The sequence below is a fragment of the Sesamum indicum genome, linkage group LG1 (genome assembly GCF_000512975.1).
Source record: "Sesamum indicum cultivar Zhongzhi No. 13 linkage group LG1, S_indicum_v1.0, whole genome shotgun sequence".
NCBI lineage: Eukaryota > Viridiplantae > Streptophyta > Magnoliopsida > Lamiales > Pedaliaceae > Sesamum > Sesamum indicum.
In genome coordinates this window covers 14,150,599-14,166,017 of record NC_026145.1, presented here as the reverse complement: position 1 = coordinate 14,166,017, position 15,419 = coordinate 14,150,599, and the positions used below count along the sequence as shown (strand labels likewise).

Sequence of the window (15,419 nt, the reverse complement as noted above, 5' to 3'; positions counted from 1 at the left end):
CCAGGGGGGGGGGCCGCCCCCTGCCGACGTGCGCGGGCGCAGGCGGACGGCAGCAGACTGGCGCCCGTGCAGGAAGCCCCTGCCAAAGGGCGCGCGCGCGACTGTTCGGAGACTGCCAACCACTGCCTACGTGCGCGCACGCGCCTGTGCACGCCACCTCAAAATCATATGATTTTATTCATTTTTGTTGAAATAATTTATTTTTGAGTTATGAAAATATTTAATTAATTATTTTAATTATTAAAAAAATAATAAATAAAAGGGAAAAATGGAAAATAATATGAAGACACATTGAACAAGTGAGAGAAATATGTGGAATAATATTTTAATTTTTTTACGAATCGTATTTGTGTCGCGAAATATTTATTTTACTATATTCAGTTATATTATACGTACCAAAATTTGAAAAAGTATCGGTAAAAAATGGAGGGTTCACGTTCAGATCCCTTGTGCAGACGCCCCAGCGCTCACAGGCCGACGGCAGCAGACGGTGCAGGCAGGCCCTGCCGAGGCGGACGGCAGCAGGCGGTGCGGACAGCCCCTGTCGACGTGCACGAGCGCAGGCGGACGGCAGCAAACGGGCGCCCCCGGAGCAACCCACGATCACGAACCACCACCACTGGACTCGCCTCGACCTAACGGTTCTAACGAGACCAACCTAGTTCAATTTTATTAAATATTTGTTGAGATATGAAAATTTGAAGATTTTCCGCCGAAAATTCGCGCTGAAGCTGTTTGCTGTCATTTCTCCACCGTCAGGACGAATCACAGATTATGACCATAGCCGTTAGAATCCTATCGTCCAGACGATTCCAACAAGACCAATCTTGCTCAATTTCATCAAGTATTTGTTTGCTCAATTAAAATACATATGTTTTAAAATAGTTATAATTTTATTAAATTCTATTTATTAATTAATAATTAATAATTAATAATACTATTTATACCAGTCTTGCTCAATTTCATCAAGTATTTATTGAGAATTGAAAATTTGGAGATTTTTCCACCAAAAATTCGCTCAAACTGTTTGCCAAATTCATTTTCTTTTTTTTGTTTGTTCAATTAAAATACATATATTTTAAAATATTTATAATTTTATTAAATTTTACTTAATTAATTATAAATAGTATTATTAATTAATTATAAATAGTATTATTTAATTAATAATTAATAAATAGAATTTAATAAAATTATAACTATTTTAAAACATATGTATTTGAATTGAACAAACAAATACTTGATGAATTTGAGCAAGATTGGTCTTTGTTGGAATCGTCTGGACGACAGGATTCTAACGGCTATGGTCATAATCTGTGATTCGTCCTGACAGTGGAGAAATGGCAGCAAACAGCTTCAGCGCGAATTTTCGGCGGAAAATCTTCAAATTTTCATATCTCAACAAATATTTAATAAAATTGAACTAGGTTGGTCTCGTTAGAACCGTTAGGTCGAGGCGAGTCTAGTGGTGGTGGTTCGTGATCGTGGGTCGCTCCGGTGGCGGCGAATCGACGGCCGAAAGGTGCGGTGTTCGTGTTAAAAATTCATTATTTACGATTGATAAAACTTGAAATTGTTTGTGGGGAAATGTTCGTCTCATCAAGGAGAGTCGAATGGTATATTTGATGATTGACAACTCGCCATAATAATGCCAAAATTTTAAAGAGAAGTTAGCAGTAATTCGTCGTGCAATAAAATAATTTTTAAAAAAAAAAAATTATCGCCGCGGTTCAAAACCACAGTGACACATTAAAAAAAAAATTACAAAAAACAATGTCACCGGTGGTTAACCGCAGTGACATAAAAAATTTTATTTTTTAAATAAAAATTATGACACCGCGGTGAGTAATCGCGATACCATTTACTTTTCTAAAGCCTTCAATTTCGCCCTATTTTACTATTTTTTTTTTTTGATATTTTTTAAATAAATTCCCCTATCTTCGGGGACAAATTTTTCAAGTTTTAAACGTCGCATGAAAATGACAACGTGGAGGCAATGAGACGAAACTCGTCGGTCCATTAACAATGATGACAATTTGTTTACGGCAACTCGTATCACCTTTGATTGTGTGAGGAGAGCTGCGAGAGAGAGAGGGGTGAGGAATGGAGAGAGCGGAAGAGAATGTGACCGTTCTGAACTCACCGCTGATCCCAAGCCCAGAAGAAATCCCAGATGAAAATGGAAAAGAAGTAATTCTTGAGGAGCTGAGGAAGCAGTTGTGGTTGGCGGGGCCTTTGATTATGGTGTCTCTGTTGCAGTTCTGTCTGCAGCTTATCTCAGTTATGTTTGTGGGTCATTTGGGAGAATTGGCTCTCGCCGGTGCTTCAATGGCCACCTCCTTTGCCTCTGTCACTGGTTTTAGCTTGTTGGTGAGCACTTTGCTTCAACCCCTTTGCGATTTTCCATACCACTGCCAAGAAATTTCTCATATCATGTGTGTGTGTGTGTTTGACTGAGTTTGTGGAGTCATATTATGGGAAATAATAGAAATCCGTCCATCCATCCATTTTAGTCCAGAGATGGAGTGGTGGAGCCTGTAAAATATTAGTTCATCTTACAAGAAATTTTAACTCTTTATTCATAATCAATAATCTGTTCTCCAGTATTCATTGGTTTTCCCCTTGGTTAAAATCAAGACTTTTTGTTCTCTGTTTCCTTGTTTCAGAGCCTGTGTTGTTCGTTATCCATGCGACGATGCAGATTTCGAAGATTCTAAATATATGGAAGTCTCAGAACTTGGATTATCAAGATTTTTACTAATACATATCCACATATGAGTAGGACTAGTTATTTGTTAAGATAAAAGTTTCTGAGTAAGTTAGGCAGTGGACAGAACTTTGTTTTATAATCTTATTATATGGTTGCAAAATGAATTAGTTCTTCTCAAATCATCACTGTGCAATTAACTTCATGTAAACTAGCTGATCACTTTTAGTACCTAACATTGTTTTGCATTGGGCCCGGAGTCTTTGTGAACTGAAAGATCAATGTCTAGAACCTTTGTATTCGTTTGTTTTTTTTCTCTTGATTCTTATCTGTCCACTGGATTAACTGTTTAATGTAGAGTTCTTACTGTTTTCGGTCTTCAATGTGATTGACCTTTTAATACTTTTGCTTTATAATCATCAAAATAAAGGTTCTTTGGACCTAATTTTTTCGGGTGTTATTCTTTTCATTTTATTCAGTAACCCTTTCACGCGCAACAACAATCAGCATCTTCTTTACCTCCATCGTTTTTTTCAACTAATATTTCAGCTGTAAAATGATGTCAATATCATCCTGCATCTATGCTGATCTTAATTCTTGAATCTCCTTGCTTATTGCTGATTAACTAGATGGGCATGGCAAGTGCTTTAGACACGTTGTGTGGCCAATCCTATGGAGCTAAGCAGTATCACATGCTCGGCATACACATGGTGAGAGCCATAGTTGTTCTTTTAATTGTCTGCATACCCCTTGCTGTCATCTGGGCAAATACCACCCCCATCCTAACAGCATTAGGCCAAGATCCTGCTATATCCAAAGAAGCTGGAAGTTATGCTCGTTTTATGATTCCTAGCATTTTTGGATATGGCCTGCTACAGTGCCAAGTCAAGTTCTTGCAAACACAGAATGTTGTCGTCCCAATGATGATAAGTTCTGGAATCACCACTTTGCTGCACTTATTTATTTGCTGGATTCTTGTGTTCAATTCTGGACTTGGTAGCAAAGGGGCTGCAATGGCGAATTCTATCTCTTACTGGATAAATGTTTTCCTGTTAGCTCTTTACATCAAATTTTCTTCTTCTTGTTCAAAAACGTGGCCTGGATTTTCAAAAGAAGCACTACATAACGTCCTTAATTTTCTTAGACTTGCCATCCCCTCAGCAGTCATGGTCTGGTAAGTCTCTTTTCCTCTCCCATTCATTATCGGGCAAAATACTGTCCTTGTCATATCATAAGACACTAAGGAAGTCCATCTCTTCAATTCAAACAGCTTGGAAGCATGGTCTTTTGAAATGATGGTTCTACTTTCTGGTCTTCTTCCAAATCCCGAGTTAGAAACCTCAGTTCTTTCTATCTGGTTGGACATGTTGCTTTCTGTCCCTTTACTTTTTGAATTTGTGATTCATTATTTGAACTGAGCATCATACTTTAGCACTTACTGAAAATATTTTAACTCCAGCCTTAATACAGCTGCGACAGTTTGGATGATCCCATTTGGACTCAGTTGTGCTGTTAGGTTAGTTCTTCTGCCAAAGTTTGCTTCTGTAATCATACTAAGAAAACTACAGTGAAGCATTTTTATACAATCATGAGTATATATATGTTCTCTTGTTTCACATACATACAATAAAAACAGAGATGATATTGAGTATAATTCTGGCTGTTGTTATTGTATGGTTACTATGTCTGTTATAAATACTACATATCTCCATTGTAGCACACGAGTCTCAAACGAACTGGGGGCTGGGCATCCACGAGCAGCACTGTTAGCAGTACGCGTGGTTTTATTCATGGCTATCAGTGAGGGCATATTAGTAGGACTGATTATGTTACTAATACGAAATATATGGGGATATGCTTACAGCAATGAGATTGAAGTTTCTAAATATGTAGCAAGAATGATGCCGATTCTTGCTGCATCTAACTTCATGGACGGGCTTCAGTGTGTTCTTTCAGGTATCCATGCTTAGAGTTAAACACAATTGTATACCTTATGAAATATAACTCATAAGTTAATTTATATGTTTATTCTTCCCAATGATTTGTATGTTCAGGAACTATTAGAGGATGCGGGTGGCAAAAGATTGGAGCTTTTATAAATCTTGGATCGTATTATCTTGTGGGCATTCCAACGGCTATTTTGTTAGCTTTTGTTTTCCACATAGGAGGAAGGGTAAAGTAACCTTCAGTTATACCTTGAGCTAAAAATGCAACAACCCCTTTGCGAAAACAGTAATATGTAAAAACTTCTAAAGAAAAGAAAAGGGCAACACGACGGCGTGGTCCCACAGACTCTGAGCTTATTTTTCTAAACATTTAGGGTGTTACGTTGCCGTTCTTTTGTTCAGGGAGATTCTATATCTGTCAGTATCTTTACATGGGGTAAAATGCAACTAACCCATTACATCACCAATGTTTTTCCTCTTGATTTAGCTACATGAGGGTTGAAATGTGTTTGTATCTCATAGGGTCTCTGGTCAGGAATTCTGTGTGCGCTAGTGGTGCAAGTGGTGTGCCTTTTTGCCATCATGTTACGCACTAATTGGGAGCACGAAGTAAGCATTTGTATCTTGAAATGTGAACCAAGTTCTTCCCGTTGTATGATCATACATATATCTATTGCTATCTCAAAATCCTCTTGTTCTTTGTTCAGGCAAGGAAGGCCAAAGACAGAGTATGCGACACTTCAATACCGGTGGAATTATTATCATGACTATGTATTACAACACAACTTGCACGAGAGGATGTTGTAATGGGAACGACAGCTAAATTGCCAGTTTCCCCAGACAGATTCTCTCTGGAAACTCTTCATGTTTGTAGCTTTTCATGCAAAAAAGTGGATAGAAGGAACTCCGTGCAGCGTGACCATGAAGTCTATACAGCATTCAGCCGCGATGAAATGCTCTAGTAATTGGTCCCATTCGAATGAAGAGAAACACTTAGATATATGAGGGGCACAGGCAGCAGTATGGAAAGGAAATGAAGTTTGACATTGTCTTCAAAGTATTGTTTTCATTGAGATTTTACCTTATTGCATTTCTATTCTCCCTTCTTACCAAAGATAGGATGTCTTAGCACCATTCTGTCCTTAGAATTTCGCAGTTCATACTTATAATGCTGCTCTGCAACACTCAGAAATTGTATCGTGTCGACCCTATATTTTAGGGTGAAATGTCATTTAATTGTATTATTTCTTTCATAGATAACCATCTTTTTTATTAAGAATTTCTAATTTATATAGTGAGTATTTATAATAAATTATGTACTCCTAGAAAACACGTGCAAAAAGTAATGTGGGTGGACTTAAGTTTATGTACTTTTTAAAATACTAGAACCATCACGTGCTATGGACGGACGGAAATATGCATTTGATGGTAAATATATATCATTTATAAGCTGCAAACATAAACTTTATTATATCATTGAATCATCATTGCATACAATTATATTTTAGAAAAAAAAATTTGATAGTGCTTTTTTAATTGATGATTAAATAATTTAATATTCAATTAAATATTGTTGGGAGTGCAAACTTGAATTTTGTGAACTAATCAATTTGAGTAGAGAGGCGATGCTATGACTTAATAACACTTTTGTCCAACCAATATATGTTATGTGGGGGCTGTTAAATGGTTTTGGAAATTTACCCAAACGCCTCTAGCTGCTTATTATTCTCATTACATGCTAATATCCGTGCCTTTTTCGTCTGATTCTAATTGGAATCCGCATACTTACGATGACTATCGGTCCATCTCTAAATTAATAGTTCTCGTGAGATCATACAAATCAAAACATCTAAACTAATAGTTCTCATGAGATCATACAAATCAAAACATCTATAAATATTATCTCTCCATATCTCAAGTACAACTTATTTCATACTGTTTCACAATTTTGAGCTTTTCTCTCATATGACTTCATTGACTGACATCATTGGAGGGCGATAACCAGAATCTTCCCAATTCTACTCTCACGATTTCTGACCTTGAGGTTTACGAAAAACAGTTGAGAAGCCTAGCAACAACGTTGTCCATTTGGGACCCAAACGAATCCTTTCAGAGATAACCTCCCTGGTGATGATACATTCCAAGTCTCGCGCACACAGACTTTGCAGAAAATGTTAATGGAAAGGGCAAAGGAGTTGATCACAGAGCTCCCTAGCGACCAGGACCAGGAGATAATCTTCACACCATTCGGCAGTGAGTATTCTGGGGAATCAGTCGACTTCTGGTAATGGGTCTGGATGGATTGATTCTCCATCCCACATCAATATTCACTATTTTACCATTTTAAATGAACTACCTTGCAAAGTCAGGATACACAGGAAATTTCATCAGGACAGTGAAAAGGAAGGATTGAGCAAGATTGAGTAATGCACTCACACCCAGACAGGACTACTCATCCCTCCGAATCCCACAATTTGTCAGGCTGAATGAATTTCTGGCGTGCCTCCATCTATTACAAGGACTAACGTGAATTGAACCCCCAATCCACCCTTAACTTATTAAATAGACAAGGCATATAAGATTAAACTTAAAAACTCGTGTTCGTGCTCTTACTATATCTGTGGACAAACTGTTCACAGCCCATTTTTATGTCAGGGTTGCTGAATCTAAGAGCAAGCTGACCCCCAACAGGCGCACAGGCTTGAGGTATCACACAAAACAAATAAGCCACCTCAATTAAGGAATGGATAAAACAAATGAGCATAACCATCAACCAACTGCTTTTGCTACATGCCTTTTGACATACAAAAACACAAAATTTTATTAACATAACAGTTTGACCGTATAGTTTTAAACGGTTACAGTGTTTCAATGTTCCCTTAAGCTGCTGCTTGATCTCTCCCACAGCTCAAATACAAGAATATAGGATTCTTATATTAGATACTCAGAATCCAGGGCGTACATAAAAAATTCTTGCACTCAGTGGTCTATTGTACACATTTCAATCAGTTTCATTATGGGAGTATATCCTGCTGGTTAACATCAATTCAGCTAGTGACTTCGGTATTTTGACAAAGTCAGTCTCTGCAATTGTGGTAATAGACAAAATAACCACTAAGATTCGCCATAAAATCAGAAAATCAGTCATGATTTGCATTTAAATGAGAATTATCTTCAGATATGGCCTTCACAAACCTCTAGTAGCTCTCACTCTGCAATAAATTTGAAGAAAATGGATATACTTGTCTCCTAATTATTCTTCTTCCGGTAGTTGAAATTCAAGATCTAGTTTTCTCTTCAGATGTGATCTGTCAGCACTGCACAAAGCACAAAAGGTTCAGAATTGACAAGATAAATAAAAAGATCTAGTCATCATATGCACATAAACACGTACTCTCTCATAGTACTAATGTTCCTGAAATGATAATACCCTATCTGTACCATGATAACAACTTCGAATTATTTAATTTTCAGACCACTTCCATTATGTTCCATCTGTTTATGCACAATATGAAATAACATTATCATACCTCTTACTGATGAAGCAATCTTATAAAAACCCTTATATGCAAAACATGTACAAACAAGGCTGCCACAAAATGCAATTCCACGCCACCATTGCATCAAATTAAGACATGATGCCGGAATCAAAACTTTGGTCCATGTTATGAAACTTGTAGAAAAGACATCTCAATTAAAAAGTTATATTAAGCAACTCATCATCCCATTCCCCACAAAGAAATTTTTCCACATGATAAGATCCCTTCTCTAAAATGGAAATGTTTTTCTAAAAATAGCCTCTCGCTTAAAGTAATATGCCGTAATGATATGACACGAGTAATTTTCTACTATTACTTTGAGGACAATTGTTAAAGATACACAAAACTTTTACCTTTTCAACTCTAATCTAAAACTTAGCACCGAGCAAATAGCAGCTAAGGTTTTGGCAGCAAAGGGAGTACAGAAACTACTATAAATGCAAACAGAATTTGACATTCAGAAAATCTCTGGTTAGTGATCTTCTGTTTCGTAATGCTTCTATCGTGTCTGGGTAATATAACTACTGGCCACCCATCCACTCTAAAGATGAGAATGCATTGAGTGTCATCTCATGAAATTTCCCAAATACATCCTTTACATGCCATGTGCTGATTCCAAACTTCATTGTTCAACAAACTCAAGGGAGGCAGATACTTTTAGATAGTGGAAGGAAGCCAGATAGTAGACGTTTGTGGGTGGAGATGACAAAAGACTGCAACACCAGTTAATCTTAATCGTTTACACAGAGAGAAATGGCAGTGCGTGATTAGCTTAAAGTGGTGGAGGATGCAAACAAGGAAAATAATGAAAACTCAGAATTAAGAGATATCATGGCCATTGGGCCCACGCAAGATGACAGTAGATAACAAAAGAGAAATTTCAGAAAGGAAGAGGAGGAAACTGCTCATAAGGGTTTTGGCAAGGGTTTACATAAAGTTATTTGTTTCTTCTTGTCTTTCTTCTTTTATTCTTTTGGTGGCTTGTGGTACTAATGGACAGAACAAGAGTGGTTGTGAATAGCTTATGCAAGAAAATGAAAATTGGAATGACCAAAAATGATATTGAATGCAGAGTATAATACAGAACGATTACACAACGAACAAATCCCATGAGTTTCATAGTTCAAGATGGAAACCTCTGTGAACGAAATTCACAAACTACAAAGCAACGAGCAACAAGTCTAGTTAGTCAGAGCTGGGGTTCAGCAAACAGGAAAACTTTGGAAGTCTCGACTTTCCCGGAGATAATTACTTCATGTCAGTAAGATGCATTCAATTAACTACTGATAGTAAAAGGTTAGAACTTATAACAAAACAAAGCCATCAATAGCCGAGCATATCCACTCTTTGCATGTAATGAATATCAATACAAAATATTAAATAATTATTATCCATAAAGATATTTAGTATTTATATACCTTTACCATAAATATCATTTATCTATTACACCAAGATAATATATATCAATATAAATCTATATCCTATAATATATTATACATTAGTATATAGTATATATTCTGAATAAGTACATATACTATAAATATTTAACTTTTTATAAAAAAGTAAAATATTTATATGATATTTGTTGTAACTATAGCAAATACTTATTACATGTCTAAATATACAGAAACATTCAAACAAAACATATCACAATTAACTTATGGCTATTCCAATCATTTATTCAAATTTTTTTTATATTCGTATGTCCATTATTACTTAAAAAAGATATAGGAATTTTATGACTTAGGAAATAACGATTCAATTCCTTCCTCTGGCATACCAAGATCAAAAGCAGAGACCACAACTACAAAGCAAAAATGTAAAGCGACACTGAACAAAAATGGAATGAAGAGAAAGAAAAAGATGTCATGCTAAATCTTTTATGCTTTCCTCTATAAATCAGATGTCAGCAATGTATCAGAGCTATTCAAGTCCATAGGATGATTGTTTGAGCAATGAATACATGACCTTCGTAAGCATGTTAAATGAATGTTTTCTGCTCTGTTCTGAATCTTAAGTAACTATGCATGCATCTTTGTTTAAATCAGAGGTGGGAAAAGAAATTGAACTAGACTCTGTTTCCCTCCAAGCTGCAGAAGGCAGAAAGTAAATCAAATATCTTCCCAAAGGATCATATGTCCAATAGTCAAAAAATAACAAAATAATCACCACAATTAACCAACTGGCACAAACCTAGGATCAACATCTTAAGATCCCAGATAGCTAGATTCTGACCAAGTGTGCATCTGAACTAGGCAATGCTTACCTGTTAATCGTCGGTCTAATTGGTGGCCTCATTCCAAAAACTGAAAAATCCAGAGACATTGGAGCTTGTCCACTCTTTTCCCCAGCTGCCGGCCTAATCTCGTTTTCATGGTCATCCATTTTATCCATCTGGTGAGCATTTAGATCAAACCCCTCACGATGAGGCATCACTCTTCTTAACTTCCTTGGAGGAGACAATACTGTTGGGCCATCTGGGGGATTGAAGTCTGAGACCTTAGAACTCATGGACTCCTTCTTGGGGGGAGGTCTTGGAAGCAAAGCAGGTTCTGTAGGTGGCGGTATGGAGGAAAAATACCTAAGGCAAAGATCAGGTCAGTCACCAGCTTTATGCAAACTGACATTAAGAAATGCTTACTGAACATACCGATGCTCCAGTGCCTGTTGTGCTGAAATTCTTGCTTTTGGATCATATGTAAACATCTTTGATAGAAGGTCCAAAGCATCATCACTAGCCATGGGAAACAATGTGCGCAATGGTTGACCAGGAACATGTTGGTATTCCACATAATCAGGAAGGTAGACCATATCTGGCCATTGCAATGGCTTTGGCGTCCCAAAAGCAGCAAAAATTTTCCCCAGTTGATCAATGTCACTATTTCCCTAAAGAATTTAGTTTTGATCCAAAATTAACTAGCACAAAATGTAAGATATTCATCAATGGCAAAGCTAACTAGAAGTAGGAATATGACTCACCCACATATACATTGCTCAGAGTAATCTGTAGATTACTGAAACCAGAGTGTGCTCCTACTCACAAGGATTGGTTGGTGTCCAAAAAGTTTATAACAAAAAGGAAAAATAATGACACCGAGTTGTTCCCCAATTGCTTTTGCTGATTCAAGATAATGTCCAGTATTAACTCCCTAAACTTTGCTATAAGATTACTTCATGCTCACTTTAATGCATCAGAACAGTTAAGTATTTTGGATGTTCTAAAAGATCTCCAGTTGAGGACTAATACCAGGACCATTTGGATTAACGGTTCAGGAGCTACGAAATCTGCCGGCAAGTCAAACAAAACTGATATGGACCTTATATGTCTAGTTAAATCTCAGAAACTAAAAGCCAAAGCTTTCTAATAGCCTCGACAGCTTCTAATAACTATGCAAAATGAACTCAAGCTCACAATACAGTTGGTAAAGAAAAAGTAGCCGCAAATTTTGTAACTGAAGGGATAAAAGGGCCTTAAGGAGATTGAGATTCACCTGAAGAAAAGGTCGACGCAAAAGTAGTTCAGCAAATATACAAGCGGCAGCCCATACATCTACCCCGGGACCATATTGCTTGGCACCAAACAACAGCTCAGGTGCTCTATACCATCTAGCAAAAACCTATCAATAATAGAAAGTTGAACAAAGTTTATGAAACAAAGCATAATAACAAGGAACAAAGTGGATAGGTTCCAGGTAAATCAAAATAGTTGAAGGACTTAAAGTTTTACATCAAGCTATCACTGTCTTTTAGACACAAATACCAGGTGGCAAAACAAACTTATTCAGTTTTAAGCACATGTAGAGGTAACAAATATATTAAACGGTTCTGAGATGTGATGAACTTCAAATTTCACTAAATGACTTGGAATAACCAGAGACTCCATACCTGGTGTGTGAACCTCCGATCTGGGCTTCCAAATATACGAGCTAAACCAAAATCAGCAAGTTTAAGCTGGCCGCCAGGCCCAATCAGCAAGTTGTTTGGTTTCATATCCCTGTTCCAAAAACAAAAAAAGAAGAAAAAGAAAAAGAAACTCAACAAAAGCTGAAGCAAGCTGTATACTTGACAAATAACAGATCGAACTTCTATGCACCTATGCAAGACCCATTTCCTATGGCAAAATGCAAGTCCTTTCAGCGTCATTTGAATGTACGACTTTATATCAGCTGGGGAAAGAACAATATTTCTATCACGAATAACAGCTTCTAGATCTGTCTCCATGAACTCAAACACAAGGTGCAAGTTCCCCTTATGAGGGAATGCGTCAATCAACTCAATTATATTTGGGTCCTTAAGCTCCTTAAGCAACTTAATTTCTCTTAAAGCAGTGAAATTCACCCCTTCCTTCTGCTTCCCAAGTCGAATTTTCTTGATGGCAACCGTTTGCCCTGTCTGCACAAACCAGCCATGAAATATTATTAAAAGTAGCAAAACACTGTTTGAGGTGAAGGCATTCAATTACCCACTTAAAATTTATGCTTTTCAACGCGAACACATTATCGAGAGCTTAGAAACCAATTTACTTATCCTGACCACATACAAACCAAAACCAAGCTCTTATAATCTTGCACCCTAACTCAAGAATTTTCAGCTTGACAAACCAAACTGTCAACATAATCCAAGCGAGCAGCTGAAATTAAATAAAATAGCCCAAAACCCTAGAAAACCCACGAACCAACAACAATAAACAGACAAATAGAGGATGTACCTTAGTATCGATGGCTTTGTATACGACTCCATATGTACCTTCACCGAGAACTTCGCGTTTCAGGTAACGATCGGCTACTTTTTTACTAAGTAGCTGATCCACTTCTGTCATTCTTCTTTGATTTCTTGCTATTCCTCCCTCTCTCTCTCTGGATTTAGATTTTCGCTCTAAAAAAAACTCAATTACATAAAAGATTCATTCGTGTACCAAAAATAACAAATGAACCCTGATTTTAGTGGGTTTTCCCCTTTTTGTCTGTGAATTAAAATCAAAGAAAACCAACTCAAGATATGTATGAACACTTGGGCTTGGGGAGGGGAAGGCGCGGGGCGTGGGGTGGATGGGTGCTGGAGCGCAGTATCCGAGCAGCGTAGGCGTATACCTGCATTTCATATTATATGATTCCACTTATACTGCTTGCCACTAATTCCTCCCAAAAATTTAAATTAATTTGTTATATCATCATCATCATCATCCCATAAACAAATTAAAGAAAAAACGTAATTTTTATGTACTTCAAATTATTCATCTTCACCGATAATATTTTAGTTTAATAATTGAGGTTAAAGTTAAAATTTTATAAATAAATTCGAGATTGTTTATATTTATATTGATGTGTTCGTTGAATCAAGAGTTATTGTAATTTGTTATCTATTATTTTTAGTATATAAATATATTGATTTAATACTTAAAATAATATATTTGTCTTTAAAATCATAGTTGGTAATAATTTTTAGAAGGAAATGCCCTTCTTATTTACTCATGTAGTACATTTATTACAATCTGATTGCTAGTATATAAATGTATAAAAATTTGTAAAGTTTTCATATAATGGATCGAAATAGTATATAATTGTTTCTAATAATAATATAAATTCGTGTTCGAGTTTGATAAACATGTAAATCAATATTATAAATAATAATATATAACACCATTGATATTAATTAATATTTGTTGTCGATATTATGTAATATATTTTACTGCTCGGCTATTTTTATAATTTTCTATAATAATTAGGAATTAAAATTATTAATATCATCCTATTGTTATAATATGTTTCAGAAGTTCTTCTCCCCCTGGTAATTTGTGTGTGTTAGTGTATATAGATGGAGGTTTCCTGAGCTAGATTCATAGCATGAATTGTATAATTTGTTTGGAACTTTTAAAAGTGATTTTAGATTTGTATGTTTTAATTATATATTTCGTGTATCTTGAACAGTTGAAGTTTGTGAATCACTTAAAAGGGAGTTTGGCTAAACTTATTTATAAAGTCTTATAAATTCATACATTTTCAAAATATTTTAAAAATTTATAAGATGTTAGATTCTTTTTAAAACAATGCATGATCAAATATTCGGATAAAATTAAATCATATAGCTACTAGGTAAATTTGTAACTTATTTGGAAAACAGGCGCCCCAACTTGTCCTAATCTAGATAATGTTTATTGAACAGAGTTTGGACTAAACTTTTTTGAAATCGTAAATGATGAATTGAACAAAAGGTCCTAAATTAGACCACGTATATTCCGACCGCTTGCCAAATAAAAAAATGTAATGTCTCGCGTTATGTCATATTAACATTTTCTCTACATATTCTCCCTATATATTTCTTATCATACAAAGGAGTGACTTGAAAAGTTTACCAGGAATAGTATCCTTTAGATCATCAGTTGTGACACTCATTTAACTGGAAACAGTGTCAATTCATCTCAAGTCCAAACATGAGTCACGACATACCTGGTTTTCATTGATTATACTGAAGAAGTAAACTGGAAATACCACAAGGATGAAGGCACAACAAGAAGTGAAGAATTGGTCCTTTGGTTCTTACCAAATAACTATCTAATTTCAATTGATTTATATATAGGATAAATTATATTGCCATCCTTTGAGGTTAGGTTCAAATACACGGTACGCCCTGTCATTTGCAAAATTACAGGTGTTATAGTGTAATGTACCTCAATTGGTATATTTGTAATTTTGTAAGCTTTTGTTATTGAATAGGATGTATATTTGTAAATATGTAAAGAACGGAAGTTTGTGTATTTGGACCTAATCTCAGCGGATGTCAATGTAATTTACCCTTATATAAAGAAACAAAGCAAGGCAACCCCATATAGCAATCACCTTCTTGCATATCTACACTTTGCATCTTGCTCATAGCAAAATTTTAATAAAAGTAGTAAATACCTCAGCAGGTTCTCTCTGTACAGGAAGATATATAGACGTAGAAACGCAAATGATGAAACATTAGTCAATGCGTTGACAACGGACCCAAAATGCAGTTCCCCCACTTCTCCCACGGGCAACAGCAATTTCCTCATCAATATAAAACCAAATGAAAAATGGGTCCTTATTGCTTGGCTCCGTTTCATCTTTTCCTTTGAAACTAATCTCAAACGGGTTAAGGGGACCAACTTTTATCCGAATACGTTCAAATATGAAGGCAAGTATTCTTTTCTTCCATGAAAACCTGCCTTCAAAGGTCAAGTTCCCAAAAGGCCCAAGATAAACTCCATTC

General features: G+C 36.1%; 3 protein-coding genes across 6 annotated transcripts in view; 1 reads left to right on the top strand and 2 right to left on the bottom strand.

Moving 5' to 3' along the window:
- LOC105166747 (protein DETOXIFICATION 16-like) lies at positions 1,974 to 5,905 on the top strand. Of its 2 annotated transcripts, XR_002287561.1 has the most exons (9): positions 1,974 to 2,367; positions 3,334 to 3,878; positions 3,975 to 4,061; positions 4,164 to 4,220; positions 4,422 to 4,660; positions 4,759 to 4,877; positions 5,025 to 5,086; positions 5,173 to 5,259; positions 5,358 to 5,905. XR_002287561.1 is itself a non-coding variant. In XM_011086212.2 (8 exons), exons 1-8 carry the CDS (start codon positions 2,101 to 2,103, stop codon positions 5,415 to 5,417), a joined length of 1,461 nt encoding a protein of 486 aa, XP_011084514.1. In that variant the 5' UTR covers positions 1,977 to 2,100; the 3' UTR covers positions 5,418 to 5,905. The 2 variants fall into 2 exon arrangements, 1 of the variants encoding a protein (XP_011084514.1); XM_011086212.2 differs by lacking the exon at positions 5,025 to 5,086 and having other exon boundaries at positions 1,977 to 2,367.
- LOC105166737 (cyclin-dependent kinase D-3) lies at positions 7,446 to 13,276 on the bottom strand. Of its 3 annotated transcripts, XR_002287530.1 has the most exons (8): positions 12,898 to 13,275; positions 12,283 to 12,581; positions 12,075 to 12,183; positions 11,681 to 11,806; positions 10,840 to 11,075; positions 10,456 to 10,770; positions 7,846 to 7,967; positions 7,446 to 7,734 (listed from the first exon to the last, which is right to left on the bottom strand). XR_002287530.1 is itself a non-coding variant. In XM_020695628.1 (7 exons), exons 1-7 carry the CDS (start codon positions 13,006 to 13,008, stop codon positions 7,904 to 7,906), a joined length of 1,260 nt encoding a protein of 419 aa, XP_020551287.1. In that variant the 5' UTR covers positions 13,009 to 13,275; the 3' UTR covers positions 7,446 to 7,903. The 3 variants fall into 3 exon arrangements, 2 of the variants coding, with proteins under 2 accessions (XP_020551287.1, XP_020551288.1); XM_020695628.1 differs by having other exon boundaries at positions 7,446 to 7,967; XM_020695629.1 differs by lacking the exon at positions 7,446 to 7,734 and having other exon boundaries at positions 10,840 to 11,018; positions 12,898 to 13,276.
- The window catches only part of LOC105166728, a gene marked incomplete in the record, with an annotated part of 3,944 nt that continues 3,247 nt past the window's right edge, over positions 14,723 to 15,419 (bottom strand). The window contains 1 exon segment of the mRNA XM_020691523.1: positions 14,723 to 15,419. Within this exon segment, the coding sequence (XP_020547182.1) occupies positions 15,149 to 15,419 (271 nt within the window).